General features: G+C 43.4%; 1 protein-coding gene across 1 annotated transcript; it reads left to right on the top strand.

Annotated features, from left to right (window-relative positions):
* Nucleotides 1-13,612: 13,612 nt before the first annotated feature.
* On the top strand, nucleotides 13,613-17,296 carry LOC123150475 (ATP-dependent Clp protease proteolytic subunit-related protein 2, chloroplastic). Its single transcript, XM_044570321.1, has 9 exons — nucleotides 13,613-13,832; nucleotides 13,934-13,980; nucleotides 14,077-14,149; nucleotides 14,638-14,758; nucleotides 14,833-14,970; nucleotides 16,041-16,157; nucleotides 16,249-16,317; nucleotides 16,431-16,526; nucleotides 16,822-17,296. Exons 1-9 carry the CDS (start codon nucleotides 13,624-13,626, stop codon nucleotides 16,975-16,977), a joined length of 1,026 nt encoding a protein of 341 aa, XP_044426256.1. The 5' UTR covers nucleotides 13,613-13,623; the 3' UTR covers nucleotides 16,978-17,296.
* The last annotated feature ends 8,965 nt before the right edge of the window (nucleotides 17,297-26,261 follow it).

Genomic DNA, 26,261 nt, shown 5'->3' on the forward strand with positions numbered 1-26,261 from the left:
GAACTTCATTTCAAAACCCATGAACTATTTTTGAATTCGTGAAGTTTTTTCAAATCTGACGATTTAAAAAATGATTTTTTTTCAAGTTTGTGAACTTTTCAAAATCATGAACAAATTTCGAAATTCATGAACTTTTCCAATTTTATGATTTTTTTTTGAATTAATGTACTTTTTTTACAAATTGGTGAACTATTTTCAAATTTATGAACTTTTTTGAATTCAAAAACATTTTCTCAATTCATGCGCTTTTTCGCAGCACGTACTTGCAAGAGAAAATTTTTGGTAGATATTTTTTTGAAAAATATCGCTAGATGGATTGAAGGATTAATTCGGAAGGTGGAGCGAGAGGAGCGATCAAGCAAGCTATATTGGCCACGACCCACTAGGAGAGTGCGTGAGCGCTAGGTAGTCCACGCGGTGCTTAAGGCGCCGACGAGGAGCTCTCGTGCGGGGAGTAGTGTCACACAAACCGACGCACACCCCCTCTTGGCGCCGCCCATTTATTTATTCCATGACCTTGTATGATCAATTAGAGGCATTTTATTGGTCAAATAAATGGTCAGTTGTATCACAAAATTGCATACAGTGTCGTTCAAACCTGGTATGAATGCCTAACATGGGCATGCCCCCCTGCATGCAAAATTAAGGTTGGTTCTCAGGTTTCTAAAAAATACATGTTCAAGCATAGTGTTGAGGTCGGCGAGAAGGGTCCATTTGGGAGCACCTCATTTCTCGACATCCCTTAAATGGCCCAATTGATTTTCATGGCCTTGTAAGACAAATTGTTGGGCGAGCTTAAAGCACGTTGTTTCATGACATTCTTGGAATGGCCCTAATTTTTTCCATGACCTTGAACACAAATTGCAAACCACATACTTTTGTTACATTTATCCTTTTTGTTTTCTAAAACGCAAACATTTCTTAAAATTGTGAACGAAAAATTCGAAAACCAAAATATTTTCTGAAGGTCATACAAAAGGGAAAAAGGTGTAAAATGGGCAGCCCAGGGAAGGTGTGTGTCAAATTGCTTGCCTCTTTCTTGAGCAGTATATTGCTAGCTAAACTAGCAAGTAAGCACACTAGCTAATTTGAAAAACCGTACTGCTAAAAATCAGTCGACTGAGACTTCCCAAAGTCTCAGTCGACTCGTAGACCATTAGATCTACTACTGCTTTTAGATGTGTGCAAACTGCTTTTAATTGTAAATTGGCCCGTGTAGATGGACGGACTAGTGGGCTGCTTTCGTGCCTTGTTTTTCTTGTCAGCTTTGGGTGGGCTGGGCAGGGGAGTGGCGGGCTTTGAACGGTGTGGCTTTTTTTTTTTGCCTGCAAAGTTTACAAAGTCTAAGAGTGAAAAGGAAAATAATTCGTACACTGCAGTAGCATCTTTTGTGAGTTTTTCTCCTTTTTCTTTTTCCTAGAATCCGTGTGTGCGTATGTGTGGTTGTTGTTGATAGAAAATATCCCTAAATGTATAGTTTTTTTATGTAGTTTTTCTAGTGCAGCATCCATTTTTTAGAACCAGAATTTCCTTTTTTCAGATGTGTGTACACGCACGCATTTTTGTATAGAACAAGCATCCATGTCTCCTTTTCTAGGTTTTTTAGCTTTGGCTTTGTATTAAGTATGCCAGTCTAAAAGAAGTATAGATGGAAATATCTAATCCAAAAAATCTATTTTATGTGAATTTGTTATTCTTAGTCGACCAAGAATTAGCTAAGTCTTACTCGATTCGGTAGCAATGTGACCTCTATTGTAAGTGTTGCCCCAGAATGCAACTCCATGTCTTCAAAGCGACCAAGAATTGGTAATTTTTTGTTTGTTTTATTTTTTCTCTCATGTCCAATAAGTTTGCTTCCATTTTTTTTGGTGATGGGCTGTTTTAGGGTGTCTCGCCTGCTCCTTCGTTCCTCTTTATTTTATGCGTGGGCAGGGATGTGTGATAGCCTGGCCTTTTCTGGATTTATTTATGTGTTTTTATTTTATTTTCTTGCTTCTTATTTATCTTTTCATAAGTGATTTTTAACAAAAAAAATATCGGCGTTCTCGTGACATTGATTTTATTTTGCATTTGCATTTGTATTTTTACCATTTTTCTTGTTTCATTTTCATTTTTATTTTATTCATTTATTTACTTTATAAAAAAATCCTTGTTTCTTGTTTATTTATTTATATTTTGTCTTCTTAGTGCATTTAAAATCCTTTTCTTGTATGCCCACTATTAGGCGCAATTGTAAGTGTCGCCATTGAATACAATTTATTAGTCTTTTGTCGAGAGTAGGGCAATTGCATGTCTGTCCCTAGGCATCCAACTGCAAGTGTCGTCCCCTACTGCAATTGCACGTCCACACACCCGACTGCAACTAACATTTATTTTCTAAGTGCGGTGGGAGAGGGAGGGGGAGTTGCATGTGGGATACCAGGCTTGTAACTGTAACCGTCGCCTTCGAATGCAACTGCATGTCCCCCTTCAGACTGCAACTGGCCTTGTGTTTTTTGTCAGAGAGGGGGGGGGTTGCATATCTAAAAGTAGTCTTGCAATGACAACTGTCATCCTCAGCTGAAACTGCATGCCTACACACCCGACTACAATTGCATGCCCACAAACTCCATGGCAACCGACATTTTTTGATTTGTTAGTGGGCGGCGAGAGAGTAGGAAGTTGCATGTCCAATACTAGGCTTGCAACTCCAAGTCTCGGCTTCAACTTGAACTGCATGTCCCCTATCGACTACAACCGGCCTTGTGTTTTTGACGGAGAGGGGATGAATTGCATGTCCCACAATACGCTTGCAACTACAATTGCATGTATGACAGTAGTCTTGCAACCGCAAGTGTCGTCTTCCATTGCAATTGCATGCCTATACACCCGACTGCAACTGAATTTTTTTTCTTTGCAATTGCATGCCTACACACCCGGCTGCAACTGAACTTTTTTGGTAAGTGAGCGGCACGAGATGGGGAAGTTTCGTGTCCGACGATAGGCTTGCAACTACAAGTGTTGTCCTTGTCTGCAACTACATGCCTACACACTCGACTGCTACTGGACTTTTTTGGTTTTGTAAGGGAGCAACATGGAGGGGGAATTGCATATATATCCGATACTAGGCTTGCAACTGCAATTGTCGCCCTCGACTGCAACCATATGCATGCACACCCAATGCAACTTGACATTTTTTTTTTGTAAGTGGGCGTCGGGAGAGGTGGTTGTTGCATGTCCAACACTAGGCTTTGCAAATGCAAGTGTCGCCACCTAATGCAAGTACATGTCCACACACCGCTACTACAATTAACTTGTAAGAGTGGCAGGAGAGGTGGGTGGGGTGGAGTTGCATGTCGAATACTAGCCATGCAACTGCAAGTGTCGCCCCGAATGCAACTGTGTGTCTCCCTCCCGACTGCAACCGGTCTTATGTTTTTATTAAAGGGCGGCAGGAGAGGGGGTGGGGGAACTTGCATGTCCAGTACTAGACACGCAACTGCAATAGTGCCCCCTCCCCCCCCCCCCCCCCCGACTGCAATTGCGTCTTCCAACATGGTTGCAACTGAAAAAAATCATGTTGGGGGCAGGGACGGGGTGTGGGGGGAGTTGCATGTCTAACACTAGGCTTGTAACTGCAAGTGTCGCCCTTGACTACAATTGCATGTCCGATAGTAGGCTTGTAACTTCAAGTCTCGCCCCCGGCTTCAACTGACTTTTTTGCAACTACACACCCGGCTTGGGCGGCCTGCTAAGCAGGTTTATTATTGACCTTTTCTTTTTCTTTTTCTACTATTTTTATTTTTTTACCCTTGTGTTTTGAATTTATTTTTTGTTATTATTATTTGTTGAGAAAAACAACACAACCCACTTTGGAAGCACACTTGCATGACCTCCATTTGTATGCAACTTATAAAGATTTTTTTTTGCGGATAGCAACTTATAAAGATTGATTTGTGAAAAACGGTGCCACACTATCTAGTTTGTCTTGTTTTCATTTTGTTTCTTTATTACATTAAAAATTGATTTTTGTTCTAATATACATAATGTTCTTTTAAACAAATTATAAAAAGTTAAAAATAAAAAGAGAAGCAAGATGACGCACAAAGAGAAGGACTGGGCGATGTGCTGCACTAGTGACATAAAAATGTATTTTTATTTACTTCTTTTGTTGAACACTTTTTTGTGGTGTCAAGAACAAACAAAGACAAAAGACAAAGAAACAAACAACCCAGCCCAAATAAATAAACAAACAAACAAACAACGGAGAAACAAAAATGGCCCAGCTAAGAATAAAAACCAGCAGCTGTCGATTAAACAAACGGACCTAATCTGTCTTAGGTGACATCAGCCAACTTAGACTTCGCCAAGTCTAAGTCGACTGAGACCTAGATAGACCCTTTGAAAAAAGAAGCAAGAGCACATAGTCTGCTTAATTGATTCCGACTGTACCAACATGCCTTGTTGTAGACGTAGCCTCCAGGTGCCCAGGTCAATTAGCATGCGCCAGGCGGCTTAGGTCCAGACACTAGCCGTGTTCCACGTGTGCCTGCCTCAAATTGCTATGCACAATTTAGTTTTTTTTACAGCGAATAGACTTTATTCCTCACAAAATAGACAAGTCATTTAAAAAAAAGGAGAAATAAAATCCGGGATAGAACTATCCCAAAATCCCAAAGAATCTACTGGTAAGAGAATTTCTAGCTAGGCTATCTGCTACCTCATTCGCTTTACGAAAACAATGCACAAAGAAAGTCTTTGCAAATTCCAACTCCATTTGCTTACACTCCCTGATGATAGCCGCCTCAGGACCAAAGTATGTTTCTTGTTGATTAAAGGCTTCCACTGCAACCGTACTATCAGATTCAATGATCAGTGAATTACACCCAATCCTTTCTGAGAGAATCATTCCATTTCGAACTGCAATTATTTCAGCTGCATCAACATTACTAACATGTGGTATGAACCAATTAGCTGATGCAATAAAATCACCTTTGTCATCGCGAGCAACAGCACCTGTAGCTCCAGATAAATTTTCAGCACAAAAGGAGGCATCAACATTTATTTTAACTGCCCCTCTAACTGGTTTCTTCCACATATGATCATGTTTTCGAACTGGCTGTTTAAGAGTTGTCGCTCTATCAAAGTTAGTGCAGATAACCTTAATAGCAGTAGCAGTGCGGTTAGGGGCCAGAATATTTTCTCCCTTCACTAATTGCCGTCGCTGCCACCAGATGTACCAGGCTGCAACTGCAACTAATTCGGGCAACGGCAACTCTCCTGCAGCAACTTGAGCCCTACCAATGATCTCCATGGTGACTGATCCAGACCAGTCTTTAGCAACCGCCTTTGTGATAACATCTACCAGACCAAGTTCAGACCAAATTTCAATAGCACGAGGGCAAGTGAATAAACAATGTTGGATGTCTTCAAACCCAACATGACAGATTGGGCACTCTCCACTTGTTGGGATATGACGTCCCGCAAGAACTCCGAAACAAGGCAGTACTCCCCTAAGCACTTTCCAAACGAAATGCTTCACTTTACCTGGGATATGAAGACTCCAAATATGTTTCCATATAGTGTTCAGTTGGGAACGGCCTTGACCCTCCGGCCGATTCCATTGATGACCGAACTGATGTTCAAATTCCACGTGATAGGCCGACCGATCAGAGAACGTCCCTGATCGAGTACCACTCCATGCAAGAAAATCCTCTAACACTTCCACCCGAAGAGGTATTTGGAGGATTCGATGAACATCCACAGGCGAAAAAATTGATTGAATAAGGTCAACGTCCCACTGTCCAGTGTGTGGATCAATTAATTCTTCAACTTTTCCCAGTAGTGTATCACCCCTTGGTGTTATTACTTTTCGAGTTTCACTTGATGGTATCCAGGGATCTCGCCAAATGTTGATTTTTGATCCCGTGCCAACACGCCAAATGCAACCCCGTTTAAAGGTTTGGATACCTGAGACAATGCTCTGCCAAGTGTAAGAAGAACCCTTCTTCGGTCCCGCATTCAGGATGTTTCCGTTGGGATAATATTTTGCACTAAGAACACGTGCACACAAAGAGTCTAGATTCTGGAGCAGTCGCCAACACTATTTTGCTAACATAGCAAGGTTAAAACTGTGAAGGTCCCTAAAGCCCATACCACCTTTTTTCTTTGGAACACACATCTTCCACCATGCAAACCAATGCATTTTCTTTTTCTCCTCCTTATCACCCCGCCAAAATCCCGCAATCTCATCAGTAATAGATTTGCAGATCCCTTTTGGAAGTTTAAAAACTGACATAGCATACGAAGGGATTGCCTGTGCAACTGATTTCAAAAGTATCTCCTTTCCTTGCATTGAGAGGACCTTTTCCTTCCAACCTTTCAAACGCTGACATATTCTATCAATGAGGTGTTGGAAGCAGTCACTACGGTCTACCCCAACCATGGTGGGCAAACCTAAATATTTATCAGAGAGCACTTCCGTCAAAATATCCAACTCCCTACAAATATCTTCTCTAACACTGACACTAGTATTGGGGCTAAAGAAAATACTAGATTTTGCATTACTCACCAGTTGTCCCGAACTTCCACAATAGGTATCCAACACTCTTTTCAAAGTATTAGCATTATGAACATTAGCCCTCATGAGAATCAAGGAATCGTCAGCAAAAAGGAGGTGGGATATAGATGGAGCATTTCTGCAGACTTGTATGCCTTCAATTCCACCAACTTCCTCTTCATGAGCCAACAAGCATGAAAGACCCTCAGAACATAACAGAAAAAGATATGGTGACAAGGGATCCCCTGTCTCAGGCCTCTAGTTGGCAAGAATTCCTCAGTCTCTGTATCATTAAATCTTACTCTATAGCTCACGGAGGAAACGCATTCCATAATCAGATCAACCCATTGCGAATGAAAACCCAACTTCAACATCATCTGTTTCAAAAAAACCCATTCAACTCTATTGTATGCCTTTAGCATATCCAGCTTTACTGCACAGTACCCATTGGATCCATGGGTCTTCTTTTTTATTGCATGAAAACACTCATAAGCCACCAACACATTATTTGTAATCAGTCTACCCGGCACAAAAGCACTTTGTGTTGGGGAAATAACTTCTGTAAGAATCTTCTTTAGTCTATTAGCCAACATTTTGGAGATGATTTTATAGACAACGTTGAATAGACTAATTGGCCTATATTGAGTGATTACCTCTGGACTTTCTACCTTTGGGATCAAAACAATGTTCGTTTGATTCCATCCATTTGGGATTTTCTTGTTATTAATTGCATCAAGAACCTCATTAGTAAGCTCATCTCCAAGGATATGCCAAAACCTCTTGAAAAAATTGCATGTAGGCCATCCGGGCTGGGTGCCTTCATGTCCCCGACCTAAAACAGAGCCTTGCGCACCTCATCCCTAGAGTATGGCGCAATAAGAAGCCTATTCATACTGCTCGATACACGTGGCTTGACCGCATGCATGAGCTCCTGGTTGATCTTGGCTGAATCAGACTTAAAAAGGTTACCAAAATAATCACAAATTAATGGACTGAGGTTATTATTACCCTCAACCCACCCATTATTACTATTTCTCAGTTTTTTGATCAAATTTCTCCGACGCCTAGCAGAGGCAAACTGGTTAAAATACTTCGTGTTACGATCACCACGGCAAAGCCAGGTAACACATTATCTGTAATCAGTCTACCCGGCACAAAAGCACTTTGTGTTGGGGAAATAACTTCTGAAAGAATCTTCTTTAGTCTATTAGCCAACATTTTGGAGATGATTTTATAGACAACGTTGCATAGACTAATTGCCCTATATTGAGTGATTACCTCTGGACTTTCTACCTTTGGGATCAAAACAATGTTCATTTGATTCCATCCATTTGGGATTTTCTTGTTATTAATTGCATCAAGAACCTCATTAGTAAGCTCATCTCCAAGGATATGCCAAATCCTCTTGAAAAAAATTGCATGCAGGCCATCCGGGTCGGGTGTCTTCATGTCCCCGATCTGAAACAGAGCCTTGCGCACCTCATCCCTAGAGTATGGCGCAATAAGAAGCCTATTCATACTGCTCGATACACGTGGCTTGACCGCATGCATGAGCTCCTGGTTGATCTCGGCTGAATCAGACTTAAAAAGGTTACCAAAATAATCACAAATTAATGGACTGAGGTTATTATTACCCTCAACCCACCCATTATTACTATTTCTCAGTTTTTTGATCAAATTTCTCCGACGCCTAGCAGAGGCAAACTGGTTAAAATACTTCGTGTTACGATCACCACGGCGAAGCCAGGTAACACGGCCATGCTGCGCCTAGTAAACTTCATCTTGATCAAGCAAATTTTCAATAAGAACCGAGAGTTCCTTTTGTTTCATCTTTACTTCATCAGTGTATGGAGCACGCATCAGATTTTCAAGCTCCCTGTGTGCCTTCTTAAGACGGGTCCGAGGCCCCTTAAGAACCTGCCTGTCCCAAGCGTGAAGGTCCTTATGGACAGACTCGAGTTTTTCTCTAGCCGATGGACACAAGCCTTGATGGACAGCTTTCATCCAAGCAGTTTTTACTATTTCCTCCACTCTTTCTTCTTCTAACCATCTTGCTTCAAATTTATGACCATATTTAGACCTGCTCTCCGCAACCCCCGAGAGATATTTCATGTCCAAACAGATTGGGCGGTGATCAGATTTACCCATCTCTAAATTGTTTAGACCAACCAACGGGTGCATAGCCATCCATTCAGAATTTGCTACAGCTCTGTCAAGCCGCTCCTTTAGATCTCCACGAAACCAGGTGAATTTGTCAGCTGTAAATCCTATATCCTCCAATAAGCAATCCGAGAGTGTGTTTTGGAACGCCTGAAGCCTTGACTGGTGTCGTGGAGCCCTTCCTTCCTTCTCCGAAGAAAAGAGAATTTCATTAAAGTCCCCTATTACAGTCCACGGCATATTAGACTGGGTATGTAAGTCCCGTAGTAGACGGTACGTACGCTCTTTGCAGTCCCAACTAGGTTCACCGTATATACCAGTTAACCTCCAAATATCACTATTAGCCTCTTGTACTGACACATCAATAAAATCAAGGGTGGAAGCCCGGGAGTAGATCCTCACCTCCTTCTTCCAGGCTAAAAGCAACCCACCCCTTCTTCCATCTATGCTTGGCTCGACAATCATCTCATCCATACCTAGTTTCCTCCTCAACGCTTCTGCCTTAGAGTCATCCAGATGCGTTTCATACAGGAAGAACGCATCGGGGGCATGCCGCCTCTGGATATCCAGAAGCGACCGAATTGTCGGGGCACCGAGAAGACCCCGACAGTTCCAGCTAATCAATTTCATTGCTGACAATTACTTCAGCAAAATTCTTCCGGTCATCCAAAGAACAGCAGCCAAACAAACGTACGTCCAAACCCTAACTCACAAGGAGCACAGTTGACGGAGAGCAAGACTGCACGAACCTTGCCGAGAGATCGGCCAGCACTGCAAGATAGGAAACCGATCGCTGTCGACACCAGCGCCAGGACAAAACACCGATCGTTGCCGAAGCTAACGCCGGGACAGAAAATTGAACAAACATCATATTGTCTCCCAATCCGATCAACAGCCAAGTCCCTGATGCATAAACACCAGAGAAACTGTACGCATCAACGCCATGGAAACTTAGCAGCAACTCACGGGAAGTTACAGCCGGCCGCGCCGCCGCCAAGAGGCGGACGGCAGCGGATCAGCCCAATCGCCAAGAGATTGACCGAGTTGCACAGTTTAGTACCACATTGTGGGGCGAGTTGCAGCGAGGTGGGTGGAGGAAAATAAAAGGAGGAGTGATGAACGGTTCAACTCATATATGCGGTTATTTTCCACACCGTAGCTATTTTTGGTTAACCGAAATAAGGTCGATTTTTAAAAGAAACCAAAATATTATAAAAAGATCATCGATTTTTAAAAGGTTCATAAATTTTCAAAAAAAATCACACATTTTTTTAAAACTTTCTTAGGTTTTTGAAAAAAATGTTCAACAATTTGGGAAAAACAAATTGCCCAATTTGAAAAAATCACAATAAAAGTTCATGTGTTTTGAAAAAAAGACTTGTGTGAATTTGAATTTTTTTTCATGATTGTGAAGAAAAGTTCAAGAATTTGAAGCAAATTTCATGTGTTTTAAAAAAAGACGTGTGTGGAAGTAATCAAGAGGTCCGGAGTTCGAATCTTACTTCATGCACATATTATTTGGATGTTAAAAAAATAAGAAAACATATATGGGCCAAGCACAGGACGAAGAGGTGTGTGCGCCAGTTTGCGTGACGCTACTCCATGTACAAGGTATACGTTGGGAACTCCTAGTCGGCGCCTTTTTAGGTTTGCTTAGCCGAATTGACACCCATGTTCGAGCGCTTTGGGCCGGCCCAGCAAACAAGAACATTGTTCGCATGGTCGGTTGACAAGGCCGCTGGTTGGCCCTTGACTATGAAACATTTGACAGTTGATAAAGCTGATGAAATTTGAAAAAAATCACGAGTTTCAAAAAATAATTTGTGAAAATTCAAAAAAGTTCACGAATTCAAAAGCAAAATCATGATTTTGACCAAAAAGTTCATGAATTTGTAAAAAGTTTGTGGATTCTGAAAAAACTTCACGGGTTGATGACATGTCATCAATTTGAAGCAAAAGTGCATATGATTGAGAAAAGTTCAAAATTTGAAAAAAAACTCATCGATTTTGAATTGAAAAAACGCAAATTTGGAAAAGGTTCATTATTTTTTTTAAAAACTTCACAAAGATAGATAAAAATTCAACGGATTTTGAAAGAAAGTTTACGGATTTGAAAAAAGTTCATGAATTAGAAAAATGTTCATCGCTTTTTAAAAAGTACATCACATTAAAAAAAGTTCACGGATTTCCACAAAAAATACGAGTTTGAACAAGTTCACCAATTTTGAAAAAGAATGTTCAGGAATTCAAAAAAAAGCACACTGGATTTTCAAAAGTCATTCTATTTGGATAAAGAGTTCACGCAAATTGGAAAAAAATCATGAATTTTTTAAAAGGTTCACAATAACTGGAAAAGTTTACTAATTTGAAGAAAAGTTCACAAATTAAGAGAATAAAACAAAAATGAAAGAAAAAAGTCATAGATAAAACAACAAAATAGAACAAGAAAACCCGAAAAAGAAAACCATACACATTACATTTGCCACAAACAATGGAAAAAGGCATAAGTGAGCACAACAAAGTAACGTGGCGCAGTGGTGCTTGCCTATCGGACTGAACATCGAGGTCTCAAGTTATCTGTCTGAATGCATTCTTTTCGTAATTTTTAAATCTTAGAAAGAAGAAGAAAAATACTAAATGGGCCGAGCCCAAGAAGGCGACTGGATGTGCGCCAAGTTGCAAAAAACGTTATAACAGGCCATATAGGGATTGGGTATACATGTACGAACGAAGAGTTTATAAAATATGACCATCATGCCCTTTCTTATGAGGAGGTATGGGCTAATCTGAGTCGTTCTTGTGTTAGGGGGGTGGGGGGGGGGGGGGGTACCGAAGCAGAAGTGAATCATCAACACAAATGGTGCAAAAGATAATCAAGTCAAAGTTGTTCATTTTTTTCATGTCAAACACACACACGAGTAATTGCAATAGCTTCCAAGTTTTTATTTATTAATTGTCAAATGAATATCAAATTGAAGATTTCTAGAAATACGATGGTAATTGAAATGAATGATAACAAGTTCTCCAAACATTTGCTAGATATGTACATGATTCAGCACCAATCTTCAACCTAGGCCAGGATAGATGTTTTCTTTTCATTCCGTATTAATTAGTGAAAACTAATTTCTAGTTTAATCTATCACTGAGCACAAACGTAATTACCTTCTCAGAACCACTTCAGCAATTGTTTCACCACTTCCTTTAGAGTTTAGACATTCTCTGGCGTTTCTGCAGAGGCAAGGAGAATGAAGTGTACTTCAGTTTGCGCTTTGTTATTAGTCAGACTAATATCTCTAGTAATTTTCAATAGACTTCAAAACTCAGAAGATTCAACAGAAACTTTCTCCTGAATTATAGAACACATGGACATACTACCGGTGTAACTCCTTAATTTTATCACGAAAAGACATACGAATCAGCCAACTAGTCTTCATTATAGTTGCTTCTAAAACATAAATATCAAATAGTATTTCACAAAGACCAGCAACTTCTCCTTGTTAAACTTATCATACATTCCCTTTATCATGGACCAATTATTTTCCTGGTCTAGATTAGTAGATTACTACACCCATAACGAATACAATTCAAGACATAATGCCTATAAAACATTAATTATTTCACAAGACAAAAAAATAATACTTCATTATCAATCCACGCCAAACATGAATAGTTGTTTTTCCTCCCATACAAAGCAATTTCAGCAACTACTATCGTTTTCTCAAAAAGTCTCCAATTCCCATATATCAGAACACCATAAAGGCATCCACTCAAAAAAGAAGAACACCATAAAGGAATGAACATGAACTACACTATTTTCATGTATTGGAGACACAAAGGTCAGGTCATACCAAATGCCCGAGTCCTGCGTCAATTCCATCAAATGCCAATTAATGAGAACAAAAACATAACATGTAGAAGATGATTTCATGCTTTACTGATTTGTTATTTAATTTAAGTCTAAAAAAGGAACTTAAAAAGAGAGACTATTTCACAAACATATTACTTGGTGTTATGGGATACAAACTAACACACTTCCTAATCTCACTACGAAAAGTTAATACTGCATTATCATTTAGAACTACTAGATACCGCCAGCGAAACACATTTACATGAAAAACCAGACGAGATATTCACTTTCCATTATACAACCACTAATTTTCTGCCTATATAATGCAAATAACAATTTGAGCTTCGAGAGTTTCTTTGATGTAGATAGGAGTCTTATCATGCAGCTTAATAATGTTGGGTTCTTGAGCTATTGTTGAGTGTTTAGTTTTTCAAGTTTAATACTTTTTCGTGAGAACCAATCATAACAGCCAAATGTATGCTCCCTTGCCTCATGAATTGGTTGTTTGCTCTAACCGAAGCAAAGAAAGGCTATGGTAGGGATAGGTAACAACACTAGACAGTAGCCAACTTCATATAGCATATCCCCCAGGCATTCTCAATACACTGACGGGGCATAGAAAAACGCAATTTCAGATTAAAACGGAAGCTCACTTGAAGCAATTAGGACAGAGAATACACATTTAAATCCAATTTCAACCTCTTGGTTACTACTCATCACCTGCCAATACACAACATGTCACTATTCGCCATCTCCACCTTCCTTCAGTCTTATCTATTTGCTTGAGGCCACCTCTCATGACAAGAGGAATGAGATATATACACAAGAGAGATGGTATAGTGAGGCAGGCGGGTCAAATGCCACGACTGGTAGCGGACTGGTTTGGCCAATTGATAACAGTAAATGCTCGAATCATCATATTACCTTATGAGAAGTATGAGGGGGGGGGGGGGGGGTAGTCATGTAACAGCTTTTACAAAAAGTTAGCGTTAACCTAGTTTGTCCTTAGAGCAACTATGACACAAGCTTCTCCTTAAGGAATTCAATTATTTCTGGGAAGGCGTGGAGATGCTGTCAGATGCCAGGAGATGTAAAAGATGTGTTCGATCAGGAGGCGCACGAATCTTGTCGCACATCCACCCTCTTCCTCCCTCCGTTATCCGTTCCGCCACTGTTCACTCCCGAGCCACTCCGCAGCCCTGCTCCAATGGCGCTGTGCCGGACGGCGCCCGCCAACTCCTCCTGCTTCCACCCCCGCGCCGTCGCCAGCTCGCCGTCCTCTCTCAGGTCTGCCTCCTGCCCCGTCTCCCCCTCGCACGCCCCACTCCTGAAGCCCTGGCTGACCCTCCCCAATCCTCTCGCCTCTGTCTCTGTTTCCCCTTTCGCAGCGTGGGCACCAAGGTCTTCGTCGGGTTGAAGGCCCAGACCAGGCTCGGTGAGCACGAAAACCGAACCAAATCGTTCCAATTTTACTCTGGGGTTCGTTGTTCTGGTGGCTGAGTTCGGTTTTGGTGGCTGGATTGCTGAGCAGGCTCGTCCGAGTCGTCGTGCCCGAATGTCAACGCCCGGTTCTACACCGCCGTCAACCGGAGGGTCTCCCTGGGGTACGTGCGCGCGCGCCCATCCATATGCGTAGCCTCTGTTTTGCTCGTTGTGTTGATAATATGTGTGTGGTGCTGCACATCCGTCAGGTGTTTGTTCAGTCCCCATTTCTGGTGGTGGTTGACTAGTTTTGCCTGCTGTGCTTGTTCATGTAATTATCGCTGTCTGCGTACTAATAGACGGATGATTTTGAGTTCTGATGGTTGCGTCGAATGGCTCCGTACATTAGTGATCTCTATATAGCTTTTCGATGGATGTGGAATGTGCAGAATATGTTCATTTCATCAACAAAATTGTTTTGTGCACAAACCAAGATGAGAGCTTGTATCAGTCAAGTATCAACGAGATGCTTCATCTGTTATTGTTCTAGCTAGGTCCGCAGATTTGTTGACATTCATGGTAGCCAATTGTATCAGTAATTTTTTGTGTGGTTTGCTGGAAACATTTGTTCCCCTTAATATCATGGTCTACTCATATTTACACATATTAGGTTGTCAAACAAGAGGGCTACCAGGGCACGTATTTCAATGATGCCTGTCGGCACACCACGGGTACCTTACAGAACACCTGGTGAAGGAACCTGGCAGTGGCTTGACATATGGAATGCTTTAGTAAGACCTTGCAATACCTAATAAAATGACTAATTCCGTTGCACCAGTGCCTAATTTGTATTTGCTGTATACAGTATCGTGAGCGGATTATCTTCATTGGGGACACTATTGATGAAGAATTCAGTAACCAAGTACTAGCAAGCATGCTGTACCTTGACAGTGTTGATGACACAAAGAAGATTCTTCTATACATCAATGGTCCAGGAGGAGATGTAAGAACTCAGGAACACTACCCTTTTGTTCTTGTTGGTTGGCCTTCTTTTATGTCACTTTTTTTGGGGTCATGTTCTTGTGTCCTGTAGGTTGACCTTCTAAAGAATTCGAAACCAAGTTGATGTCCCCGTAGTTTATATCTTGAAAAAGAAAAACTGGGTTGAGCTGATTGGATCTAAGGGGCTGCCAATGCTATTCTGTAGTTTAGTAAGTGAGTGATTGGCTGAACTTGAGTATCTTGTGCTGAGTTGTATATGCTGTCCTACTCTTGTGGGACAAAGCCAATGCAAAACTTGTATAGCTATGAAATGGAAATACTCATTCTGGAAAGAGAGGATTTATTCTATTGTAATAACCTTGGAGGCAAAATTAAGTGATCACAGTATAACATTATTCCAATTGTAGCAGCTCTAATTGTTTGGAAAGTTCACTGGAAACTGAAGTTCACTATAGATCGGTGTGGGCATGCACCATTTTAATGATGCCGAGTACCGTTGATAACATAAAACTTGGATGTCCCCATAGTTTATCTTGAAAAGATCAAACTAGGATGAACTGAGTGGCTCTGACGGGCTGCCAATGCTACTCTAGTTTCGTGAGGGATAGTCTGAACTTTAGTATTTTGTTCTTAGTTGGGTATGCTGTCCTACTCTTATGGGAGAAACTATTGCAAAAACTAGTATCACTATGAAACTGAAATGCTCATTCTGAAAATAGAGAATCTCTATTGTTATAATCTTGGAGACAAAATTAAGCAATGTCAATATAACAAATATTCCAAATGTAGTAGTTCTAATTGGTTGGAAAGCTCACTAGGAATTTAAGTTCATTATAAATTGGTGCCAGCATGCACCATTTTATTGACTAGCGAGTCCCATTGATAAATGCAACATGGATACTTTGTAATCCATCTTTCAGTGTACCTTTTGGCTTGTGAATATATGTTTGTTTCGATGTTCTGAAATGGGTACAGAGCTACAGAAGCGTCTCGGCCAAGAAATACTCTTCGCTAACCCAAGTTTGCCTAGGAGAGCCTTTGTAAATTGTGTGTTGTCTATTAATATTGCAGCTTACACCATGCATGGCGTTATATGATACCATGCTAAGCCTAAAGAGTCCAATTGGTACTCATTGCTTGGGCTTTGCATTCAACTTGGCAGGATTCATTCTTGCAGCTGGTCAAAAGGTATTAGCACTTAAATACCAACTTCTTCTTGAAGTTGTTCTTTTTTCTGCCCACTATAACGCTTATTCTACTGCTATTTTACACTATGTAGGGTTCGCGTACTGGTATGCCTCTTTGCCGTGTTTCACTTCAGTCACCTGCTGGAGCAGCTCGAGGCCAGGTCTGGGCTTTAGCAGAAGCTTACCGATCAGTTTGTTGTTAAAAATCCTTACGGTGTACAGTCATTGTTGTTACTGCTGAAGTGCCTTATCGCACACTTCCGTTTTCCTACAGGCTGATGATATAGAAAATGAATCAAACGAACTTAATCGGATCAAGAACTATCTTTATGGCAAGCTAGCAGAGCACACGGGTCATTCTGTTGAAAAGGTCAGCATTTTCTGTTGCATGTTCCTGCCACTCTGTCCCTCATCACCTGCTGTTACAGTTACCTTTCAGAGAAACGCCTTTTAGTGTTCCTGCTTACTTCCACTACACCTACGAAGCCTTTGATTTGTTCTAGTTTTCTCATCTATCATTACTAACAAAAATAATATGATGTGAAATGCCATATTTCCACTTTCCCTATAAGCCCACCATTCTCATGATTCAGCAAGGTTGATCTCTGAAAGTATAATCCTAGCTGCATTCCTCTCATCTCAAGTATATTTAATTACTTTGGCAGGTTCATGAGGACCTATCCAGGTCGAAGCGCTTCGACGCAGAAGGAGCCCTCGAGTACGGGATCATTGACCGTATCGTCAGGCCTTCCCGGATCAAGAAAGAGGGCGGCTCGACCACCGGTCAGAAGAAGGAGCTGCGGAATCTGGGACTCGGCTAATCTTAGATGTCAGCACACCAGAGTTAGCCGTAGACTGCCACAGTTTTTCCACGTCTAGTCCTGCTTCGAAATCTCGACGCTTCCTTTCATGGTTCATGCGGATGTACGAGATTTAGTTTGTTGTCTCCGGTTTCCCCAGACTTTTAAGTCAGCGCGATAGCAGGAAGAGGTGATAGGCGGTGGTGATATTCGTCGTTTTTTCATGCACACCGAGAAACACCGTGCATAGTTGATGATTTTGCGCCACATTAATGTTCATGTTGAGTCAGTGGTCCGCAAGATGCTGTCTGATATTTATCTTTTATTTTTTTTGCGGGAATTTCTGATAGTTGGTTGCCGTCTTTCTTTTCCTTATCTTCTCCTCAGGAAGGTTGCAGCGGGCTGTCTGAAGCCTTGTTTTTTGATCTTTCAGGGAGGGTGCTAGTTGTGGCCTGCCTGCAACATGCTAACTGCCAACTGATACTCTCACCATATATGCAGATTATAGTAGTGGTAGAAGGCAGCTGTCGCTGGATAATTGAGGAGTGGTAGCGAGCGTGGACATGAGGAGCGAATCGCCGAAGCCTTAGCTGTGGAATCGCTCGCTCCAATGATTGAAATGATTGTACTGTCTATCTATCAGGTGCCCACGTTTGGTCAACCGCTTGGAGGGCTATCATTGGGCCATTGGGGCGGCAGGCAAGGCAGGGCAACCGGAGCTGCAAGCTCTCAGCCGGCGGCCCTGGAGACAGGCCACCATACGGTTCGACGCGTAGAATAAGTCGATGATGATGATGATCTGATGATGGTGATGATTGGTAGGTGAAGATCGGTTAGTTGGTTCCCGGTGCAAGCTCAGATAGATGTACGTATAGAAGGAAACATGCAATTGCAATCATGCATGATTGGCATGTCACGGAAGGGCGCGGTGCGGGTGAGAAACACCGTGCCGCCAGTCTCGGCGATCAATCATGGATGGATCGACGGACGTGTCTGTGACTGCGAGCACGCACGCTATTATTATTTGGCACCGAAAAGGTCAACCGGCCACGTACCATGCCCCCCAACATCACATGAAGCGTACGGCGTAGCATGTCTATGCAGCACGGTACGTACGTACGACCCGGCCGGGGCCTGGGAGCTTCCCTGGCTCAGCCTGGAGCGCAGGCGGTCGCGCGGCAGACACTGTGCGTCGGGCCGGTGATCCGTCGTCCAGTCGCGGGTCGACGGGTCACTGGCGTAGGCGTGCGCGAGGCGTGTGCCAGTCGCGGCAGCAAATTCCCAGAGAGGGGTAGACGGATGGCACCCGACGAGCATGGCATGGCATGGGCCGCGCACGGAGGAGAGCGTCGATCGGTCATATGATGAGCATGCAGTACCAGTACCTACCAGGCGCGTGCGTGCGCGCGCGCTGCTGCTGGCAGGGGTGGCGCGCGGGCGATCGGTGGAGGCCTTGCTCGCTCTGGCGGAGCGGCGCGGCAGGGCCGGTGGTCGCCCGCCGCGCGGCACGCCGGGCATGGCCGGTGGCTGCTCTGGGCCTGCGGCGCAGGGGGAGGATCGCCGGATCGTCGACGGAAGCGACAGCACATATGCCGTCCGTCCCCTGACTTTGATAACGTCTGGTCACGCCACGCACGCAGGCGATCGGGCGGGCCGGTGCGTGGTTGCCATGCCAATATGCCATGCCCTGGCATGGCAGTTGTTGATCGCACGCGCGCGCGTACCGGCGCACGACAAAGATTCGGTCGCCCCGCCGGCTGGCCCCAACCGCCGAAAGGACGACGCGGCTCCCTGGCTGAGCCCAGCCGAGCACGCACGCACGCCCCGCGGGATGGCTGGCGCTGTCGGCGCGACATACGACATGCGTCGCCGCCGGCGGTCTCGCACAGACGACCGCACGGAGTGGTATTCGGCCGATATAATAAACATTTAAAAATACTCAAATGGCAACTTCGGTCCATCCTCGCATGCATTCCGCGGCTAGATACAACCATTTCGAGGACAAGTATTTTCGGACGGAGGGCATAGGCCATCGCCCGGACCGTGTCGCTTAAGAACCTCTGTTCGAGAGGGTAAGCGATCACGCAAAAGTTGCCAAATGAGAATCTAGATCCCGAGGAGCATCGGCGCCTTCACAATGGGGATAACCACTGTATGACCGGCTGGCGGCAGAGCGCCTGGTATGCAGAGCTAACGGAGAATTCTCCCGGAGGAGAGAGTCTCCAGGAAATGGTGTCAGGAGACTAGGATAGCTCTCGAGGGACTACTTCCCACAAACTCGCCCATTCTCGCACCTCCTCCGGCCCAAATGAATGATGGAACGCGATGTTCCACTGCTCATCCAAATCGGCCGCGGAGACCACCAGATGTGAGTCCTCGCAGATAGCAAATAGTCTAGGAAATCGAACACGAAGCGGCTCCCCATCCAGCGAGGGGTCAATCCAGAACCGCGTGCCATTTCCATTGCCAACTGAGATGGTAGCACCCAGGGATCTCATCCTTAATCGCCTGGATAGATCTCCAGAATTGAGACCCAGCCGACCGAGAACACGCCAAGAGAGGCTATCCCTGCAAATATTTTGCCTCAACCAACTGAAGCCAAAGACCCCCATCGCATTGCATGATCCGCCAGACCCAACACTGTTGGAAATATGCCCTAGAGGCAATAATAAATTGGTTATTATTATATTTCCTTGTTCATGATAATCGTTTATTATCCATGCTAGAATTGTATTGACAGGAAACTCAGATACATGTGTGGATACATAGACAACACCATGTCCCTAGTAAGCCTCTAGTTGACTAGCTCGTTGATCAATAGATGGTTATGGTTTCCTGACCATGCACATTGGATGTCGTTGATAACGGGATCACATCATTAGGAGAATGATGTGATGGACAAGACCCAATCCTAAGCCTAGCACAAGATCATGTAGTTTGTATGCTAAAGCTTTTCTAATGTCAAGTATCATTTCCTTAGACCATGAGATTGTGCAACTCCCGGATACCGTAGGAGTGCTTTGGGTGTGCCAAACGTCACAACGTAACTGGGTGGCTATAAAGGTACACTACAGGTATCTCCGAAAGTGTCTGTTGGGTTGGCACGAATCGAGACTGGGATTTGTCACTCCGTGTAAACGGAGAGGTATCTCTGGGCCCACTCGGTAGGACATCATCATATTTTGCACAATGTGATCAAGGAGTTGATCACGGGATGATGTGTTACGGAACGAGTAAAGAGACTTGCCGGTAACGAGATCGAACAAGGTATCGGGATACCGACGATCGAATCTCGGGCAAGTATCGTACCGCTAGACAAAGCGAATTGTATACGGGATTGATTAAGTCCTTGACATCGTGGTTCATCCGATGAGATCATCGTGGAGCATGTGGGAGCCAACATGGGTATCCAGATTCCGCTGTTGGTTATTGATCGGAGAGTTGTCTCGGTCATGTCTACATGTTTCCCGAACCCGTAGGGTCTACACACTTAAGGTTCGATGACGCTAGGGTTATAGGGAAAGTATGTACGCGGTTACCGAATGTTGTTCGGAGTCCCGGATGAGATCCCGGACGTCACGAGGAGTTCCGGAATGATCCGTAGGTAAAGATTGATATATAGGAAGTATGGTTTTGGCCACCAGAAATGTTCCGGGCATCACCGGTAGTGTACTGGGACCACCGGAGGGGTCTGGGGGTCCACCAGGTGGGGCCACCAGCCCCGGAGGCCTACATGGGCCAATAGTGGGAAGGGACCAGCCCCTAGGTGGGCTGGGGCGCCTCCCACCAAGGCCCAAGGAGCCTCCAAGAGGGGAGGGTGGCAAACCCTAGGGCAGATGGGCCCTAAGGCTCACCCCAGGTGCGCCTCCCCCTCTCCCCCTTGTGGCTGCCACCCAGATGGGATCTGGGGGCTGCCGCCACCCCTAGGGAGGGAACCCTAGGTGGGGGCGCAGCCCCTCCCCTTCCCCTATATATACTTGAGGTATTGGAGGCTGCAAGACACACGAGATCCTCTCCCTCTTGGCGCAGCCCTACCTCTCTTCCTCCTCATCTCTCGTAGTGCTTGGCGAAGCCCTGCTGGAGTCCCGCGCTCCTCCACCACCACCACGCCGTCGTGCTGCTGCTGGATGGAGTCTTCCCCAACCTCTCCTTCTCCCCTTGCTGGATCAAGGCATAGGAGACGTCACTGGGCTGTACGTGTGAGGAACATGGAGGTGCCGTCCGTTCGGCACTAGGATCATCGGTGATTTGGATCACGACGAGTACGACTCCATCAACCCCGTTCACTTGAACGCTTCCGCTTAGCAATCTACAAGGGTATGTAGATGCACTCTCCTTCCCCTCGTTGCTAGATTACTCCATAGATTGATCTTGGTGATGCGTAGAAAATTTTGAATTTCTGCTACGTTCCCCAACAATGGCATCATGAGCTAGGTCTATGCGTAGTTACTATGCATGAGTAGAACACAAAGTAGTTGTGGGCGTCGATATTGTCAATTATCTTGCCGTTACTAGTCTTATCTTGATTCGGCGACATCATGGGATGAAGCGGCCCGGACCAACCTTACACGTACGCTTACGTGAGACCGGTTCCACCGACTGACATGCACTAGTTGCATAAGGTGGCTGGCGGGTGTCTGTCTCTCCCACTTTAGTCGGATCGGATTCGATGAACAGGGTCCTTATGAAGGGTAAATAGAAATTGGCAATTCACGCTGTGGTTTTGGCATAGGTAAGAAACGTTCTTGCTAGCAACCTATAGCAGCCACGTAAAAACTTGCAACAACAATTAGAGGACGTCTAACTTGTTTTTGCAGCAAGTGTTTTGTGGTGTGATATGGCCAAAGGATGTGATGAATGATATATATGTGATGTATGAGATCATGTTCTTGTAATAGGAATCATGACTTGCATGTCGATGAGTATGACAACCGGCAAGAGCCATAGGAGTTGTCTTTATTTTTTGTATGACCTGCGTGTCCTTGAGAAACGCCATGTAAATTACTTTACTTTATTGCTAAATGTGTTAGCCATAGTAGTAGAAGTAATAGTTGGTGAGCAACTTCATGGAGACACGATGATGGAGATCATGATGATGGAGATCATGGTGTCATGCCGGTGACAAGATGATCATGGAGCCCCAAGATGGAGATCAAAGGAGCTATATGATATTGGCCATATCATGTCACTATTATTTGATTGCATGTGATGTTTATCATGCTTTTTGCATCTTATTTGCTTAGAACGGTGGTAGTAAATAAGATGATCCCTCATTAAAATTTCAAGAAAGTGTTCCCCCTAACTGTGCACCGTTGCGAAAGTTCGTCGTTTCGAAGCACCACGTGATGATCGGGTGTGATAGATTCTAACGTTCACATACAACGGGTGTAAGACAGATTTACACACGTGAAACACTTAGGTTGACTTGACGAGCCTAGCATGTACAGACATGGCCTCGGAACACAAGAGACCGAAAGGTCGAGCATGAGTCGTATGGTAGATACGATCAACATGAAGATGTTCACCGATGATGACTAGTCCGTCTCACGTGATGATCGGACACGGCCTAGTTGACTCGGATCATGTAATCACTTAGATGACTAGAGGGATATCTATCTGAGCGGGAGTTCATAAGATGAACTTAATTATCCTGAACGTAGTCAAAAGGTCTTCGCAAATTATGTCGTGGCTCGCGCTGCAGTTCTACTGTTTAGATATGTTCCTAGAGAAAATTTAGTTGAAAGTTGATAGTAGCAATTATGCGGACTAGGTCCGTAAACTGAGGATTGTCCTCATTGCTTCATAGAAGGCTTATGTCCTTAATGCACCACTCAGTGTGCTGAACCTCGAACGTCGTCTGTGGATGTTGCGAACATCTGACATACACATTTTGATAACTACGTGATAGTTCAGTTAAACGGTTTAGAGTTGAGGCACCGAAGACATTTTGAAACGTCGCGAAACATATGAGATGTTTCGAGGGCTGAAATTGGGATTTCAGGCTCGTGCCCACGTCAAGAGGTATAATACCTCCGATGATTTTCTTAGCCTGCAAACTAAGGGAGAAAAGCTCAATTGTTGAGCTTGTGCTTAGATTGTCTGAGTACAACAATCATTTGAATCGAGTGGGAGTTGATCTTCCAGATGAGATAGTGATGTTTCTCCGAACTCATTACCACCAAGCTGCTAGAGCTTCGTGATGAACTATAATATATCAGGGACATATATGATGATCCTTGAGATATTCACGATGTTTGACACCACAAAAGTAGAAATCAAGAAGGAGCATCAATTGTTGATGGTTGGTGAAACCACTAGTTTCAAGAAGGGCAAGGGCAAGAAGGGATACTTCATGAAACGACAAATCAGCTGTTGCTCTAGTGAAGAAACCCAAGGTTGAACCCAAACCCGAGACTAAGTGCTTCTGTAATAAGGGGAACAGCCACTGGAGCAGAATTACCCTAGATACTTGGTAGATGAGAAGGCTGGCAAGGTCGATAGAAGTATATTGGATATACATTGTGTTAATGTGTACTTTACTAGTACTCCTAGTAGCACCATGGTATTAGATACCGTTTCGGTTGCTAAGTGTTAGTAAACTCGAAATAAAAGGCTGCGGAGTAAACGGAGACTAGCTAAAGGTGAGCTGGCGATATGTGTTGGAAGTTTTTCCCAAGCTTGATGTGATCAAGCATCGCACGCTCCCTCTACCATCGAGATTGGTGTTTGCATTGAGCATAGACATGATTGAATTATGTCTATCGCATTACGGTTATTCATTTAAGGAGAATAATGGTTACTCTGTTTATTTGAATAATACCTTCAATGGTCTTGCACCTAAAATGAATGGTTTATTGAATCTCGATCGTAGTAATACACATGTTCATGCCAAAAGATATAAGATAGTAATGATAGTACCACCTACTTGTGGCACCGCCACGTAAGTCATATCGGTATAAAACGCATGAAGAAGCTCCATGTTGATGGATCTTTGGGCTCACTCATTTTGAAAAGTTTGAGACATGCGAACCATGTCTATTGGTGTATATGCATGAAGAAACTCCATGCGAATGGACCGTTTGGACTCACTTGATTTTGAATCACTTGAGACATGCAAATCATACCACATGGGCAAGATGACTGAAAGCCTCGTTTTCAGTAAAATGGAACTAGAAAGCAACTTGTTGGAAGTAATACATTTTGATGTGTGCAGTCCAATGAGTGCTGAAGCGTGTAGTGGATATCGTTATGTTCTTACTTCACAGATGATTTGAGTAGATGTTGAGTATATTTACTTGATGAATCACGAGTCTGAATTATTGAAAGGTTCAAGTAATTTCAAGGTGAAGGTGAGAGATCGTCGTGACAAGAGGATAAAATATCTATGATATGATCATAGAGATGAATATCTGAATTACGAGTTTGACACAGAATTAAGACATTGTGGAAATTGTTTCACAACTAATACAGCCTGAAACACCATAGTATGATGGTGTGTCCGAACATCATAACTGCACCCTATTGGATATGATGCATACCATGATGTCTCTTATCGAATTACCACGATAGTTTATGGGTTAGGCATTAGAGACAACCACATTCACTTTAAATAGGGCACCACGTAATTCCGATGAGATGACACCGTATGAACTATGGTTTAGAGAAACCTAAGCTGTCATTTGTTAAAAGGTTTGGGGCTGCGACGCTTATGTGAAAAGTTTCAGGCTGACAAGCTCGAACCCAAAGCGGATAAATGCATCTTCATAGGACACCCAAAATAGTTGGGTGTACCTCCTGTCTCAGATCCGAAAGCAATAAGTGATTGTTTCTAGAATCGGGTCCTTTCCCGAGGAAAAGTTTCTCTCGAAAGAATTGAGTGGGAGGATGGTGGAGACTTGATGAGGTTATTGAACCGTCTCTTCACTAGTGTGTGGCAGGGCACAGGGAGTTGTTCTTGCGGCACCTACACCAATTGAAGTGGAAGCTTATGATAGTGATCATGAAACTTCAGATCAAGTCACTACCAAACCTCGTGGGATGACAAGGATGCATACTACTTCAGAATGGTACGTAATCCTGTCTTGGAAGTCATGTTGCTAGACAACAATGAACCTACAAGCTATGGAGAAGCGATGGTGGGCCTGGATTCCAAAATGGCTCAAGGCCATATAATCCGAGAGAGGATCCATATATGAAAACAAAGTGTAGACTTTGGAAGAACTACTTGATGGTCGTATGGCTGTTAGGTACATATGGATTTTAAAAGGAAGACGGACAATGATGGTAAGTATCACCATTAAGAAAGCTCGACTTGTCGTTAAGATGTTTTCCGACAAGTTCAAGGAGTTGACTACGATGAGACTTTCTCACTCGTAGCGATGCTAAGAGTCTGTTGGAATTATATTAGCGATTACTGCATTATTTATGAAATCTTGCAGATAGGATGTCAAAAACATTGTTTCCTCGACGATTTTCTTGAGGAAAGGTTGTATGTGATACAACCGGAAGGTTTTGTCAATCCTGAAAGATGCTAACAAGTATGCAAAGCTCCAGCAATCCTTCTAAGGACTGGGGTAAGCATCTCGGAGTTGGAATGTATGCTTTGATGAGATGATCAAAGTTTTTGGGTGTATACAAAGTTTATGAGAAACTTGTATTTCCAAAGAAGTGAGTGAGAGCACTATAGAATTTCTGATGAGTATATGTTGTTGACATATTGTTGATCAGAAATGACGTAGAATTTCTGGAAAGCATATAGGGTTATTTGGAAAGTGTTTTTCAATGGAAAGCCTGGATTAAGCTACTTGAACATTGAGCATCAAGATCTATAAGGATAGATCAAAACGCTTAATGGTACTTTCAAATGAGCACATACCTTGACATGATCTTGAAGGTGTTCAAGATGGATCAGTCAAAGAAGGAGTTCTTGCCTGAGTTGTAAGGTATGAAGTTAAGACTTAAAGCTCGACCGCGGCAGAAGAAAGAGGAAGGACGAAGGTCGTCCCCTATGCTTTTGTCATAGGCTCCATACGGTATGCCATGCTGAGTACCACACCTGATGTGTGCCTTGCCACATATTTGGCAAGAGGGTACAAAGGTGATCTAGGAGTAGATCACCAGATAGCGGTCTAATTATCCTTAGAGGAATAAGGATATGTTTCTCGGTTATGGAGGTGATAAAGAGTTCGACGTAAAGAGTTACGTCGATGCAAGCTTAACACCTATCCGGATAGCTCTGAGTAGATATACCAGATACGTATAATGGAGCAACAATTTAGAAAAGCTCCAAGTAGCACAGTTATTTG

The sequence above is a fragment of the Triticum aestivum genome, chromosome 7A (genome assembly GCF_018294505.1).
Source record: "Triticum aestivum cultivar Chinese Spring chromosome 7A, IWGSC CS RefSeq v2.1, whole genome shotgun sequence".
Classification (NCBI taxonomy): domain Eukaryota; kingdom Viridiplantae; phylum Streptophyta; class Magnoliopsida; order Poales; family Poaceae; genus Triticum; species Triticum aestivum.

Excerpts from the sequence above, each read along its gene's own strand:
- LOC123150475 (XM_044570321.1), top strand. The coding sequence starts at position 13,624 with ATGCCAGGAGATGTAAAAGATGTGTTCGATCAGGAGGCGCACGAATCT. Across the intron at positions 13,833-13,933 it reads AGCTCGCCGTCCTCTCTCAG|CGTGGGCACCAAGGTCTTCG; the intron begins GTCTGCCTCCTG and ends CCCCTTTCGCAG. Across the intron at positions 14,971-16,040 it reads TCAATGGTCCAGGAGGAGAT|CTTACACCATGCATGGCGTT; the intron begins GTAAGAACTCAG and ends TTAATATTGCAG.